Here is a 14,335-nt window from a genome sequence, read left to right on the forward strand (position 1 = left end):
GTTAGCCATGTCATTTTCACCTGCACCCGTTCACTTATAATGATGTTGTAGAAACAATAAACTGTGGGTTAATAAAGAAATGTAGAATTAATAGGCCTTGAGCACCATCCTAAAGCCCTCTCCTTCAAAGCAAAGTATGACATGTTGTCAATTACTTTGACCAGAGGATTTTGAAAACAAAATCCTTCCTTCCTTCCTTCCTTCCTTCCTTCCTTCCTTCCTTCCTTCCTTCCTTCCTTCCTTCCTTCCTTCCTTCCTTCCTCCCTCCCTCCTTCCCTCCCTCCCTCCTTTCCCCCCTCCCTCCCTCCTTTCTTCTTATTCTTTCTTTTTAACTGTTCTCTTCTGGCCTCACAGGATTGAGACTATGGGAAGATTGTCTTCGTCCTATTACACAAAATTTATAGTTTAGACATGTTTGTTCTCTGTAATGGACATTCTGGTCTCCTTCTCCTTTTGGCAAGTATGTTGGCTTTCAGACACATATTTCTGCCTCAAAATGTGCTTCCACCTCCACTTATAATATCAAAGCACTTGGATCGAAGGCCTAAACTAATCCACAGACCCTTGCTGAAGTCACTGCTTCCCAGGCAGAAAAGAGCACAATATAGGTAAATGCAGTATCAGGAGAAAGGCTTCTTTTCTCTTTTGAGAGTAATTCTGGAAGTGACCCCAACCCCATCCCTGGACTTCACAGCTCTGGTTGTTGAAGCCACCTCATGGTCCCATGGGGCAGCCTGCTGTAGAATGAAACTGATGCCAGAGAAAGCAGAAATGAAAGATGCAAAGAATCAGGGTCTTTGTTGACAACTCTGAGTCCCTGAATTAAACCAACTGAAACCTACTGTTTCAGTGAGCGAGTGGATTCCATTTAGTGTCTAAGCCGGTTTGAGTTGGGTTTTCCATTGTCTACAACCAGACACATCTTGAAAGATCTGCTGCAAATTTTAAAAGGAAGGGAATGCCTGGCTTTTAACTGAATTACACTTGAAAAAGCTAGCAGAGTGTTAAACACAACATATTCAAGTTTTCAATACTTTTGGCTATCACATTTAGCAACTTTTACCTTACCAAGAACTGCTAATTGGCTACACATTGTTTTTGTATGACATGTGGCAAGCTGTGTCAGTCAGGTTATTCTGTAATTATGGGGAGGGTCTTCAGTATGCTGTGATGCTATAATATGGGGTGAATACCAGACGAACAAGAAAGATAATATTCAGCAAATAAAACATACAGTAAAACAATGTATATAACAGCGCACTGGTTTTATTGATGGCAGAAGAAAAGATTCTCTTTCACTTGTAAAAGGTACTTGCTTTAGTTAACTTAGTATTTTTCCCATTCTCCATGTGGGCTGGGGTTTTTTCCCTCTAAAATCTGTTGTTCCATTCTCCAATAATAATATCCATCATGGCTGCACCTTATTTATTCTGAAGGGAAAGTAGGCGGTCTATCAACAGGTTTTGACCAGGATGTTTCAGTCAGTGGCTCCTTTCTTCACAAAGACTCTATTTAAAAAGAGAGGGGGAAGGTGAGATTGGGTCCTCAAGTTGACTTTTCCGTACTCAAGATACACTTCTGCTGAAACATACCTAAATGTGGAGCGCTTGTATAAACATTAATAGATCTCAAGTAGAATACATTGGGCACTGCTATCTAATTTATAAATATAACTTCTATAAATCAATATATAAACAAAAATAGAAATCTTCCAAAATAATTTTTCTTCTAGAAATTCTTAGAGCACGTGTCTGTCATCGTGAGCCCTATTATTGCTGGCATGCTGACTTTAGGAATTTGGATTAACTGAATAGTATGTAACAGAGGATGGCCTAAAAAAGATATGCACTCTCCCAGTGAACCACTTCTACCCGCATCCCACCTCCCTCCGTCTCCCCTTTGAACACCTCTGGATTGGTTCAGTCCACACAGGTAATTGATGGGGGTCTGTCGCCCGCTCCCAGTCTTTACCAGGCACTGCTCTAGGTGAACCTCTTTGGGTGGTGATGACAGACAGAGCTGAGAGAAGCGGGGAGAGAAGCTGTTTGCCCTGGTCGTATTTCAGCCTCATGCACTAAAGAACACTCGGGCAGGGGCGGCAGAGTGCCCTTGCTGCATACAAACAGCTCACAAGTCTTCCGAAGTAACAGTGTCCTGCTCAGAAATGAAGAGCTTCGGGTATTGCTATCCTCACATGACGTCTAGCCTGCTGGCACCAGAGGGCTCTGCAGCGGCTATCTTTAGAGCAATAATTTCCCTGACCTTGATTTGCAAAGTGTTGCAAAAGGATGCTGGATCAGATTAAAAAAAAAAAAAAATTGACATTTAAAAATGTATCTTTTACCAGCTGAAAGCTAAACCTGGATTTCGGAAAAAACTAAGTCACAGCATTTAGGTAATAAGTCTATGCATGGCTCTTGGGTTTGTGGTTTCTGGCTGATACGTGAAAGCCTGAAGACCATTCTTCCATCACACAAATAAGAAACTGGAAGTGAATACTCAACGTGAGTCAACATTTATTAAACGGCTTCCTGCGCCGAGCACTAGCCTTGGTGGCCTGGTGGTGGGTAGGGGGACTTCATGCTGATGTGTCTTACAAAGTCTTCCCACCCAGGTCTGCCACTCCTCTCTTTTCACAACGGGATGTGCACTCTTCCACTGGAATGATGCGATAGCTTCTTACAGTCTTTCCCATGGATTATAGGGCTGTAACCCACCCCATATCCAACAGCAGTATTTCCTAAGCTTAATTTTCATCACATTACTCTTATTCAGAAGTTCATTATCACCAAACACATCAAACTCTTAATGCGTCTAAAGCTACATTCTTGAGTCACCACCAATCCATACGTTTAACATGCACTGTTTGGGTTCACACGTTCTACTCTTGCCACTGGAGCCACTTCCTGTGAACTCTGCCTCTCCCCCTTCAGTCCTCCTCGGCCTTCAGAGTGTCTTCAGAGGGCTCTCCCCGACCAAGAAAAAAAATGAAGCTTCAAACTATTTCTGAGCATTCTCCTGCCCCTGCTAATTGGTACCTAGTTCCCAGGACTCCAGTCACATCAGAAACCTCTTCAGATGCACACAGTTATGGTCGGTTTCACTGATAAAAGAATTGGGTATAATTTCTCCATCCATAGCTACTCATATTTCTGAGTTGTCTGTGACAATTATAACAAGTCCAGGAACGAGAAGTTTGGCGTTTGGGCCCTCTCCCCCCTCAAGGCCCAGATCTGACTCTCCACCACGTTGTCTCAGACTTGGGCCTATCTGCCCACGTCGCTCCCTGACACCTCCTTCTCCCACCTTGCCCAGACCCCCAGGGAGCTCCTGCTTTTGCGAGTCACTGACGGTGTGTTTGGGACCAAGACCAAGTTGAATCCAACTCCCTCTGCACCTCGAGGGGAAGTGTATGTGCACGTGACGAGGTGGTGGTGGTGGGAGAGAGGGCTTATAGGAAAAACCCTCCAGGACAACCAAAGAATGTGTAAATTATGTAATTTACAAAATCTTACCAAAAACTTTATCAAAATATACTTATTTAATAAGCACTTACTGAACAGCTACTATGTGTCATTCATCACCTAACAAAGTACCTGAAACATTAAAAAAAAATATTACTATGAAATTATAGATTTTTTAAAAGTGAGAATACAAAGTGCCTGAAGTGTTTCTTACTATCTTGAATAATTTTAGATAACAAAATCTGAGAAAAATTTCAGCACATATTAGAATTCATACTTATATCTGCTGGAAGTCAAATGGCCAGCTACAATGCATATCTTCTTTTTAAATGCTTAGGTTAATGGAAACCAGGAATGAGGAAATAAAAATACCTTTCCTCTCAAGAAGAAAATAATATACTGGGTTGCGTGACAAGAACAAAAAGTATAATTCTTACTATTGTTGAACCTCCCATTCACAGACCATATATCAAAAAGATAATTCTACTTCATAATCTTTCCATGTTTGAACTCAAATAAAAAAATAATAATTGTTTCAACCAAGATCACGTGTCTTGACTATTTATTTTTTGGAGTAAATTTTGTAGTGAGAGGTTTTTTTTAGTGATGCTATCATGAAACTGCCCCCCACCAGCAAAGTTATTCTCACTGATGTCAGGAATCCAGAATCTCTGTGTCACACATTTCCCACATCAACAGTACAATCCAAAGCAAGCATCTGGGAAAAATGGGCATTTTAAGCCAGGGAGCAGAAAACCACTAACACTGTGATGTTTCAGCTGATTGGGAACAGTCTGCATTGTACTGTGGGGCTATGGTTCCTGATTTAGGCAGTATGTTCTTTTTCATAGGTAATTTTCCATGGAAGCCTAACCTAGAAAACATATGAAAGAAACTAAAGAAGGGCCAAGAGGATGTTGTTCCAGGCTTCTGGCTGCAGCCTTACTCACTCTCACCATCTCCTTTCCTTCTTTCCACTGGCAGCCCTGCCAGGCCCTACCCCCCTTCTATTCTGCAGCCTCAGGACACCCTTGAGGAGTCCCAGTCCTGCATCCGCTGCTAGGGAACCACTACCCTAGAGCAATCAGGAAGTTGAGAACCTTCGGCTTTATTTTATTTACTAAAAAAAATATTCTGAACGTTTTATTCATTTCTGAGAGAGAAAGAGAGACACAGACTGCAAGTGGGGGAGGGGCAGAGAGAGGGAGACACAGAATCCGAAGCAGGCTCCAGGCTCTGAGCTGTCTGCACAGAGCCCAATGCGGGATGTGAACCCACAAACTGTGGGATCATGGCCTGGGCCCAAGTCAGGGGCTTAACTGACCGAGCCACCTGGGCGTCCCACTTCAGTCTTACTTTAAAACCTTGGTTTAAACAATGCGAAGCCCTCAGAAAGCTATGAGGGAATTCTCAGTTTTCATTCACCTTACATGTGATTTCATTGTAAGCAACTGAACTTATGTCAAAAGTGGATGTTCAATCTTGTACGGTGTGAAGCTGCGGAAGTCATTATCTATACTTTGACTCTGCTTTGGTCAGTTCTCGCTATAGAAAAATGCCCAAAGTCGAGAATCAGTCCTTCTGTGATAACTATGGATGGTAGGTCACGTCTGTTTACTGGATGGCCTTGTATTAAGCACAAAGAAAAGCCTGTGATAAGAGAAAAAGTTGGTACTCTGGCCTGCTCAGGTAAATCAGAAGTCAGGTAGCACCAGACTTCCACTCCAGGCAGACTACTGCACAAGGGGCTAAGGACCAGAAAACAGAAGAAAACGTTCCTTCACTTAGGATGACAGAACTAATTTGTAACCAGAGAAGGAGCTCCGGAAGAGCTGAAGGGGATCTAAGACTCCGGGACAGTGCTGCCCAGCACAGGCACGATGTGAAACACACATGTAATTTCAAATTTCCCTCTAGTCTCATTAAAAAAAGCACAAATAGGGGGAAGTAACATTAATGACATATTTGATTTAATCCAATCTATCAAAAATACTCTCATTTCAATACATAAATACTGCAAATTACCAACCTTTAAGACTTTAAAATTTGATGTGCATTTTTCATTTACAGCACATCTCAATTCAGACTAGCTGCAATTTCAAGTGCTAAAAAGTCACAGCTGGTTTGAAAAATTGAGAGTCACTTAGGAGGGGGGGAAATACAATGTGGATAACAACCTTAACAAAATGAATAGCTGAAATGAGAAATGGAGAACAATTTCTTTAAATTCTCAATGGTCTTGTTACTGAGAAGATGAGACTGAGAAAAAGATATAGTTAAGTCTAAAATAGTCTCATAGTCTTTACAGTGATATATAACAAAAGCTGTAATGGGAAAACTCTGAATATATTCAAAAATCCTGGCATAATGAAAAAACAGAGATGTTACCAAAGACAGCAAAAGTATCACCTTCTAATAACACATTAAAAACTAAGGTCTTTGTTGATCAAAATGAGATGCCTTCGATTGCTCCCATAATTTCCTGACTTTTCTGTTATATTTCTCATCCTTCCTATTGAAGATGATTTTCAGATAGCAACTCTCTGAAACTCTAAGATGAAAGTTTCTGGATCAATAGCACACAGCCGCCACATCATGTCTCAGTAAGCAATCATGTTACCTTCATCCAATTTCTGAAGATATACAATGAAACATTTCCTCTTTTTTAAAAAGGACTGAAATTAGTTAAATAATAAAAAACCTCAATTATCCAAGTTGGTGGTTATCTGGTCCTTTGTTTTCCTTTTATTTTCTTCCTGCTTTCAAACTTACTGACATTTTACTGATTGGCATCACCTCTGACAGAAGGGATAAGTATAGAGAAAAGAGGGGGTTAGGAGTTATACGTGTGAGGAAAGATTTGGTGCAAAAGTAGCTTGTGACTATGGTATAATCTTACATACTTTATAATTGAAAGGTCTGAAATATCAGTTTTTTCTATGATGTTATAAAACATCAATAATTGCACTTACACGTTTAGCATAAATAGCATCTTTCTTTATATGGAAACCACCTCACAATGTCAAGTTTACCTTCTCATATTAGTTCCGCGCCCGGGGAGGTTGGTAAAACTGCTGTGTGGGCCTAGTGGATCTTCTTGGCTGACCATCACCTCCTCTGCGGAACTCAAGCGTTTGGTCATAGGTGCCTTCTTCCTCCTATTTGCAAAGAATAGTGATTTAAACATGTTCAAAATAGCTCCAAGTTTCCTAAGTTAATAACTCTATGGTGCCGATTTTGATATGCCCTCTTAAGCTGCCTTGGGATTCACATCTGTCAACTTTTATAACAGAGGGAGGCAAGGGGAAAGGAAAAAAAAAAAAAAAAAAAAGCAGGGACATTGCTAAAAATCTTTTGGTCCTTGATAACAGAAGAATGAACTTGACAGTGGTAAGATTAGAATCAAATTTAATTTCAGAAAAGGAAACTATTTCCACATAATAATAGCATGATTATCTCACCAAATGACTTGACACAAGGGCGTGAAAACACAGAAAAACGAGCATTATAATAAAAATTTTCCTGAATATTTGGGCTTCTAAATATTTGTAGGTATTTGTCATGGAAGGGGATTTTGTAAGATATGGAAGAGGGGTGAAGAGCCAGAGAACATTCACCAGCTGTCTGTCCTCATCTGATGAGATCTCCAACATCGTTAAGAACCTTACATCTAGAGACAGGAAAAAATAATGGATTGGAATGAGGAGGGAAATACAGTTTACATATAAAGAAAGCTTCATGCAAGACATAGCAATCGCCACAGTAAGACACAAACTACTTTCTTCTCATTTTCTTTCTTATTGAGGGGATACATCTATCAGCTCAAGGAATAGCATGGAAAACTTAGGATAAGCAGATTAAACAGCAGAAAGAATACAGTTAATTGTAATATTTGAAAAGAACTTAGAAGCAACAGAAATGTAGCCAAAGCCACACTGGTTTCTTACTGAGTGCTGCCACCCTGTAATTTTAGTATTTTTAAATGAATGCAGCTATGAAGTATGCTCCCTCTTAAAGACAGAAAAAAATTGGCTCTCAGTTTTGTTTATGAAAGGAACAGCATCTATTTCAAAAGTAGCGTTTAAATTCCAACTGAATTATCAGAACATAATAATTTGCATGATTTTGGAAATGTATCCCACATCTTCCTCCTCCTCACTTTATCTCTGAATCATCTTTCCCAAAAGATTGCTTTCTTTTGACCCTATTAATAACATAAGAAGTTATATGAGAGACTGAGTTCTATTCTTCGAATTTTACGGATCCAACTATTACAATTTTACCTGAGAGAAGCAGAAATATGCTAAGATAATTTGATCAAATCCTATCATTTAGAAATGATTATTTAATATATGGCACGGACATAACTCGTATTCTTAGGCATCCTCCACGGTATTCTTAAAGAACAATTATTTCCATTTTATACAAAGGACACTGAAGCCCAGGAAAACTTTGTGACTTTGCCCTAATACTTCTAAGGCAAACCTGGGTTTTGATTCAAGTGCAACTGAACTGCTTAAATGTTTACATCTCAGCCTGCATGTAAAAAGAAATAAACCAATAGCCAAAAATTAATGATCATCCTTAAGGGGTCATCATCACCTAAATAAGAGAATGGAGAAATGCGACAATGTATCGGCATAACTCAGTAACTGCCTCTTAGAGACAAACTTTCAGGTTAGCTCTCCTTTCCTGTGTCCCTTTCATTGACAATCAATCTCAAAATGGTTAGAAGTGTCAGATACTAGGTCTATAATTTAGAATATCAATTAAATGCAATAAGAAAAATCACAAAGTGTTTAGGAAAGGAAAGAATTATTTTTAATTACTCTGGTCACTGTTTTGAATGATGATGGTCAAATATTATGGCTAAATTTGAAAAAAGGCTATTTAATTTTATGACATAGGGCAACATTTGAAGCTTTGCATATTAACTGAGAAGAATGAACATATATTTGTTACTGTAGTAGATGAAGTAATTATTTCAAGAATTAGAATGGAATGCTGCTTTTTCTCCACACCCCACTGTGGAACTGGCTGAGAGGACATCTAAAAATCTATAATTTATCAATAGAAAACACTGCTAAAGGTAGGAAGCTACATTTGTTGAGTGAGGGAGCTGGATCTATATAATATGGCATTGCTATTTGAAAAGCTGTCTCTACTGTGTTTAAAAGATTCACAGACCATACTAGCCAGAGCCAATTAGATGGTTTTATAAAGATGACCGACCATGAGATTTCTTTCACGTTATTTGATGTCTTCACCATCTTTTTATGCAAGATAGAAGCAAAAAATAAAAATGATTCTGACAGCTTGGTTTTCAGTGATCGTCAAAGGCACAATCTTGCCTTTTTAACTTTTAAATATTCCTCTTGCAGAGTACTTGAGGGCAAACCTGGTCACCCACAGAAACTACTTCGTATATTCCATAGCTAGTCATTTTTAGCACCGAAGGAATACCTCTTTCCATTTTATATAATACACAGCTAAACTTAATAGGTGAGTTTACTTGGAGTCATCCTTGAATGACATTTATACCTAGTTCTTGCTCCTAACTTTTCTTCCTCTTTTAGGTTTTGCTACTCTGTAATAGATTTAAAACTCAAAAAAATTAAATAATAGGATAGTTCAAAACATATTTTTAAAAATCTGACACTATGTTTGAGCTGGCACTGTTCTGGAAAGCCATATAGTCTTGTCCCTCCCCTTAGATCTGACAGACAAGGAATCTCTAAACCCTGAGAAGCGAACTCAGTTTTCCATGTCACAGAGCTTATTCAAGGAAGGGTCCAGACCAGCACCATTCTGTTTCTGACTCTCAGGCAAGATTCTTTACAAATTCTGCGATAACTGGGGCGCCTGGGTGGCGCAGTCGGTTAAGCGTCCGACTTCAGCCAGGTCACGATCTCGCGGTCCGTGAGTTCGAGCCCCGCGTCAGGCTCTGGGCTGATGGCTCGGAGCCTGGAGCCTGTTTCCGATTCTGTGTCTCCCTCTCTCTCTGCCCCTCCCCCGTTCAGCTCTGTCTCTCTCTGTCCCAAAAATAAAAATAAAAAACGTTGAAAAAAAAATAAAAAAAAAAAAAAATTCTGCGATAACTTTCATAAAATGAAAGTGACCAATGTCATCTTCACCTAAACTTTGAGATTCAGAACTATTTTATTGGGACTCAGATTTTTGCCCCCCTAAACCATGTTTTCAGATTAAACCTGGTTTAAAAATACTATATAACTAAGATTCAAAATGCATCCTCTTTTCATGCCAATATTTACTAGTTTATTGCTCCTTTTATTAAGAAGATATAAAATACAATAATCACTGTGTCATCAAGCATGAATGGAATGACAGTCTGAAGAAAATAAAAAGTCCCAGGACCAGTGCAAAAAGGAGATGACAACTTCACCTATGAAACATGTTTGACAGGTCACATCTTTCTTGAGTATGATCTTCAGCATACACTGTATCCGGAGTGAGAACACAGACAAATACATCTTCCCTCATTTATAAATGAGCTCTGGTACAAAAGCTCATTGGAAATCAGTCACTCGGAACCTGAATCATACCTCAGTAAAAGGTATGCAACATTTAAATAGAGGTAGGGTTCTCTGTTCTACAAGGTGAAGTGCAAAAATAACAAATCAAAAAACAAACAAACAAAAAAACCCAAAAAAACCCCAAAACAAAAATTAAAAAAATGAAAAAACAAGGTGAACCATACAAATGAGTATTTTAAGGAAGGTGCTGGATCAGTGGTTCTCAACTGAAAGTGATTTTTTGCCCCCCAGGGGACCTTAACCACTGTCTGGAGACATTTTTGGTTGCTACAACTGAGGGATGCTACTGGCATCTAGTGGGTTTGAAGATATTTCTGGTTGTTACAAAGTGAGAGGGTAAGGTGTAGGCGAGTTGTTACTACATCTAAGGGGTGGAGGCCAACGATGTTGCTAAATATTCTAAAAGGCACAGGGCAGCCTACACAACAAAGAATTACCCAGTTCTAATGCCATCAGTGCCAGAATTGAGAAACCCTGGGCTAGGCCAAGGGAGGAGGAGGAAACTTCCTACTCCTAAGTGCCAGCCTGGAAAATAATTCTGAAATTCAGGAAGCTTGGGTTTGCCACCTTTCTTGTCTGTCTCTAAGGCTGAAACGCTAACCCAAATCTCTATGGAAATTTTGTTGTGGGGCGGGGGGGAGGGGGCTCTATTTGCCAACAATGCCACATTTTCCTCTGCTTCACTGACATATTCATATATCTTCTTAAATTACCATTCCTTCGGCATTTTCCCACAACCATGACTCTGTGAGGAGACAATCAGAGATTATTTGGTTGGTGAGAGTGGGGAGCAGGGATGGCAATTCTCTTCATAAAAAAACTTAGAAAAACTTATTACTACTGTCACACATCTTTTAATAGGTATTTTGTGTGTAATTTAATAAAATTTCTTCTAGTCAGTTCCTTCTCACAGAATTTGTATAGTAGTCACAAAAACATAATCCAGCATATGAAATGAACACCATGTACTCTCAACAACAAGCCTTGAAATTTAGGATACTTTGAATAATGAAATATTAATGAGTACATATCTCTATCAGTGATTCACATATGAGTCACTCACCCTGTGAATTTCCAGGCCACCTTTTGCCTGCCTGGTGAGCTTCTGTAGCCAGTTTATAGAAATATAAATTCATTTTAATACAAAACCTAAACAAAAGTTAAAGACAAACTTGCTTTCCCAAAACATCATGTAATAAAGGCAAAACTATGGAGACAGTGAAAAGATTAGAGGTTGTCCAGGGTAAGGGAGAACAGAGGGATGAATGGCAGAGCACAGGGGATTTTTAGGGTAGTGAAACCATTGTGTTATGATACTATTATGGTAGATACATGTTATTATACATTTGTCCAAACCCACTGAATGTACACACCAACAATGAAGCCCAATGTAAACCACGGACTCTGAGCAAATGCATTACTCTAGTGGGAGATGTTGATAATGGGGGAGGCTGTGTGTAGGGGTGGGGGGCAGGGAGCATATGGGAAGTCTCTGTATCTTCCTTTCCGAAGAATCTAAAACTGTTCTAAAAAAATGAAGTATATTAAAAAAAATAGGCTGTAAAATAGGCCATGTCAGTGGGATACTTTGTGCCTTGAATAGTGCTGATGATGTCGTGGATCCTTAATATTTGATAAAATGTTTCTTGACATGCCTTATTAATAAAATGGCACATTTCAATCCATTCAGATTCTTCCTGTGGTTATCAGTAACTAGAATATGACAATTAAACTGCTTTCATCCTTGGGATGCCATGAGAATGAATTAATGTGTGAAAGCCACTTTGAAGTTTATGGAGCTTTCTGAATTGATTTTTAGGATGTGCTCAATTTTGATTATACCTTGGATATTTATAACATTTCCTCTTCATCCCCACTGAAACTCTGACCTTTGATTTTATGTTACAGTCCAAACAGGTGAAATAAAGTATCTCTGCCCCATTCAAAAACAAGAACAAAAAATCATGTAAAGAAGAATTTAAAATATTTTTAAGTAACCTATTTTAAATCAATTAAACTAACATTCCATTATATTAGAGTGACTTAAAATTGAAAGTAAAAGCTGGATTGGTTTTTTATTTTCTGTGAAGGTTATAACATCTGTGCCCACTAGAATCATGTATTATGATCAACGCTGAACTTAATTTACCAATTATTCTTGTTTAAGAAATATGTTCCAATTGAATATTTACAGCTGTATCACAAAACAAACCAGGCTTGTGGTAGCCTGGAACCACAAACTGTTTTCTATAAAACAAAGTTTCTGTAAAGAACAGTAATCCAAATACCTAAAAACTATTATTTGCTCAAGGAATTAGTACCGTAACCTGAGCTAGAACACAAGTCTTCTGACTCACAGTCCTGTCTTTCACTCTGCTCCCAAAGAATGAGGGTGAGGAATATAGTTACAATGAATGCCAGAATTGGAAGAGGAATTGGAGATACTCGAACGGAGCAGATTACATTAAAAATATATATATATCAGAATTATCGTTTATATTTTGGGTAAATGTGGCACTCTGGCTTCATATGAAATTTTATATAGAATTTCACCCTAAAGTAGATGGGCCCAGGTTACAGTGAGTGTTTTACATGTGTTAGCAAGCAGTATCCCCTTGGCTTTCTCTTCCTCAGCCCCTCCAAGCTCTGTAACTCTCTATGGCACAAAAACTAGCCCCATCTAGTTCAGCCTCTGCTGAACACGGGGAACTAGCTGGGTCGACTGACTTGATGAATATAAGAAAGTGTGGGGCGCCTGGGTGGCTCAGTCGGTTGAGCGTCCGACTTCAGCTCAGGTCATGATCTCACGGTCCGTGAGTTCGAGCCCCGCGTCGGGCTCTGGGCTGATGGCTCGGAGCCTGGAGCCTGCTTCTGATTCTGTGTCTCCCTCTCTCTCTGCCCCTCCCCCGTTCATGCTCTGTCTCTCTCTGTCTCAAAAATAAATAAACGTAAAAAAAAAAGTGAGCTGGTGGAAGAAGAGGAACCAAAAAGTAGGCCTCTGACTCTGAGTTCGGAACCCTTTTGCCTTTGCCTTCTATCACAGAGAAAATCTAAACACTTCTTTTGACTTCAATGAATTAAATGCCTCATTTGGTAATAAAACCTTCTGCACCTAGGTGAGGAAAAAAAAATCTCAAGTTTCACTAACATATGAGAGTGTCATATATAACCAAAATAAGTAATTTTGTAATAGACTAATTTCTCTATGTTTGAAACTTTGGGTAAAAGAAGATACCATTTTAGAATTATACCACTTAGAATTAGAGTCTCCCCTTCCCTCAGAGCAGATCTAAGATCATCCCTTTAATACGTACCATGTCCAAGAATATTTTATTTAAACCAGATATTTTATAGCAGAAAAGAAAAATACTGATTCAAGACCAAAAAATAAAAATAAAAATAATAATCTGATTCAATCTGATCTAATTACTAAACAGCTGTTCCAAAATGCATGGCCGACAGAACCCAGTGCTTTCATTCCTGTATCACACAGGATTTCAGGAGAAAAATGAGACATTTCACTGTGGTTCTGATCTTTTCAGAAAAGAGTATATTTTTTTAGATTTATACAAAAATTGAAATTGTTGATGATGCTATATTAGGAAGTTATCAGAAATCTTAGTTCAAGGATTTTACTCCATGCCCTGCCAGCTAGAGCACAACCTACATAAGACAACTAACTTAACACAGAAGAAAACTTGATGTTTAAATGACAGTAAAAGCAAACACCGTACTCTTCATCACAGTCCCTCCTCTAATTTCATTAAGATCACCGACCCTTTAATATAAAGTAGACAAGCCATTTTTGGCAGTTTAGGCACTTAAGGAAATTGAGCTGAACTTCAAAATGCTCCATCCATATTTTAACTACGAGGATATGAAAAAGAGACTAGTAAACATGTCACCCTTACCAAATTGCGAAAGTACAGACACTCCTACATTCAAAAACACACCTGAGTTTATTTACAACTTGGAACAGAGAAAAAGGAAATGGATGTTTATTCCATTGTGTGCCTGGCATTTTGCATTCTATCTCATTTAATCCTTGTAACAGTGCTTTGAGTTACCTAATCTCACCTCTCTACAGATGAAGAAACAAAGTAATTTACCCAAAGCTATATAAGTGGCCATGCTTGAATAAGACTCCGGGCTGTCTGCTCCAAAGTCCTTTCCATTGCATCACACAGTGCATATTTACATATCTTGCTTCAGACAGTTTGGCTTACTTTTTTCTAATAGCTAGCTTAAGATCATTTTTAAGTAAATGGATGGCCTCTGTCCCAAGGTCTCTGTCCTAGCACAAACATCATTTACTGG

General features: G+C 38.8%; 1 protein-coding gene across 7 annotated transcripts in view; it reads right to left on the reverse strand.

Moving 5' to 3' along the window:
- Window positions 1-1,246: 1,246 nt before the first annotated feature.
- Window positions 1,247-14,335, reverse strand: part of TDRD3 (tudor domain containing 3) — a 164,506-nt gene continuing 151,417 nt past the window's right edge. For 4 of the 7 annotated variants that reach the window (XM_058683440.1, XM_058683412.1, XM_058683473.1 and 1 more), the window contains 2 exons: window positions 6,497-6,622; window positions 1,247-1,508 (listed from right to left, as the gene is read on the reverse strand). In XM_058683440.1, the coding sequence (XP_058539423.1) occupies window positions 6,506-6,622 (117 nt within the window). In that variant the 3' untranslated portion in view covers window positions 1,247-1,508; window positions 6,497-6,505. Of the gene's footprint in view, window positions 1,509-3,556; window positions 3,597-6,496; window positions 6,623-14,335 lie in introns of those variants that run through there. The other 3 variants (XM_058683446.1, XM_058683422.1, XM_058683429.1) reach the window with 2 other exon arrangements.

The sequence above is a fragment of the Neofelis nebulosa genome, chromosome 1 (assembly GCF_028018385.1).
Source record: "Neofelis nebulosa isolate mNeoNeb1 chromosome 1, mNeoNeb1.pri, whole genome shotgun sequence".
Classification (NCBI taxonomy): Eukaryota; Metazoa; Chordata; class Mammalia; order Carnivora; family Felidae; genus Neofelis; species Neofelis nebulosa.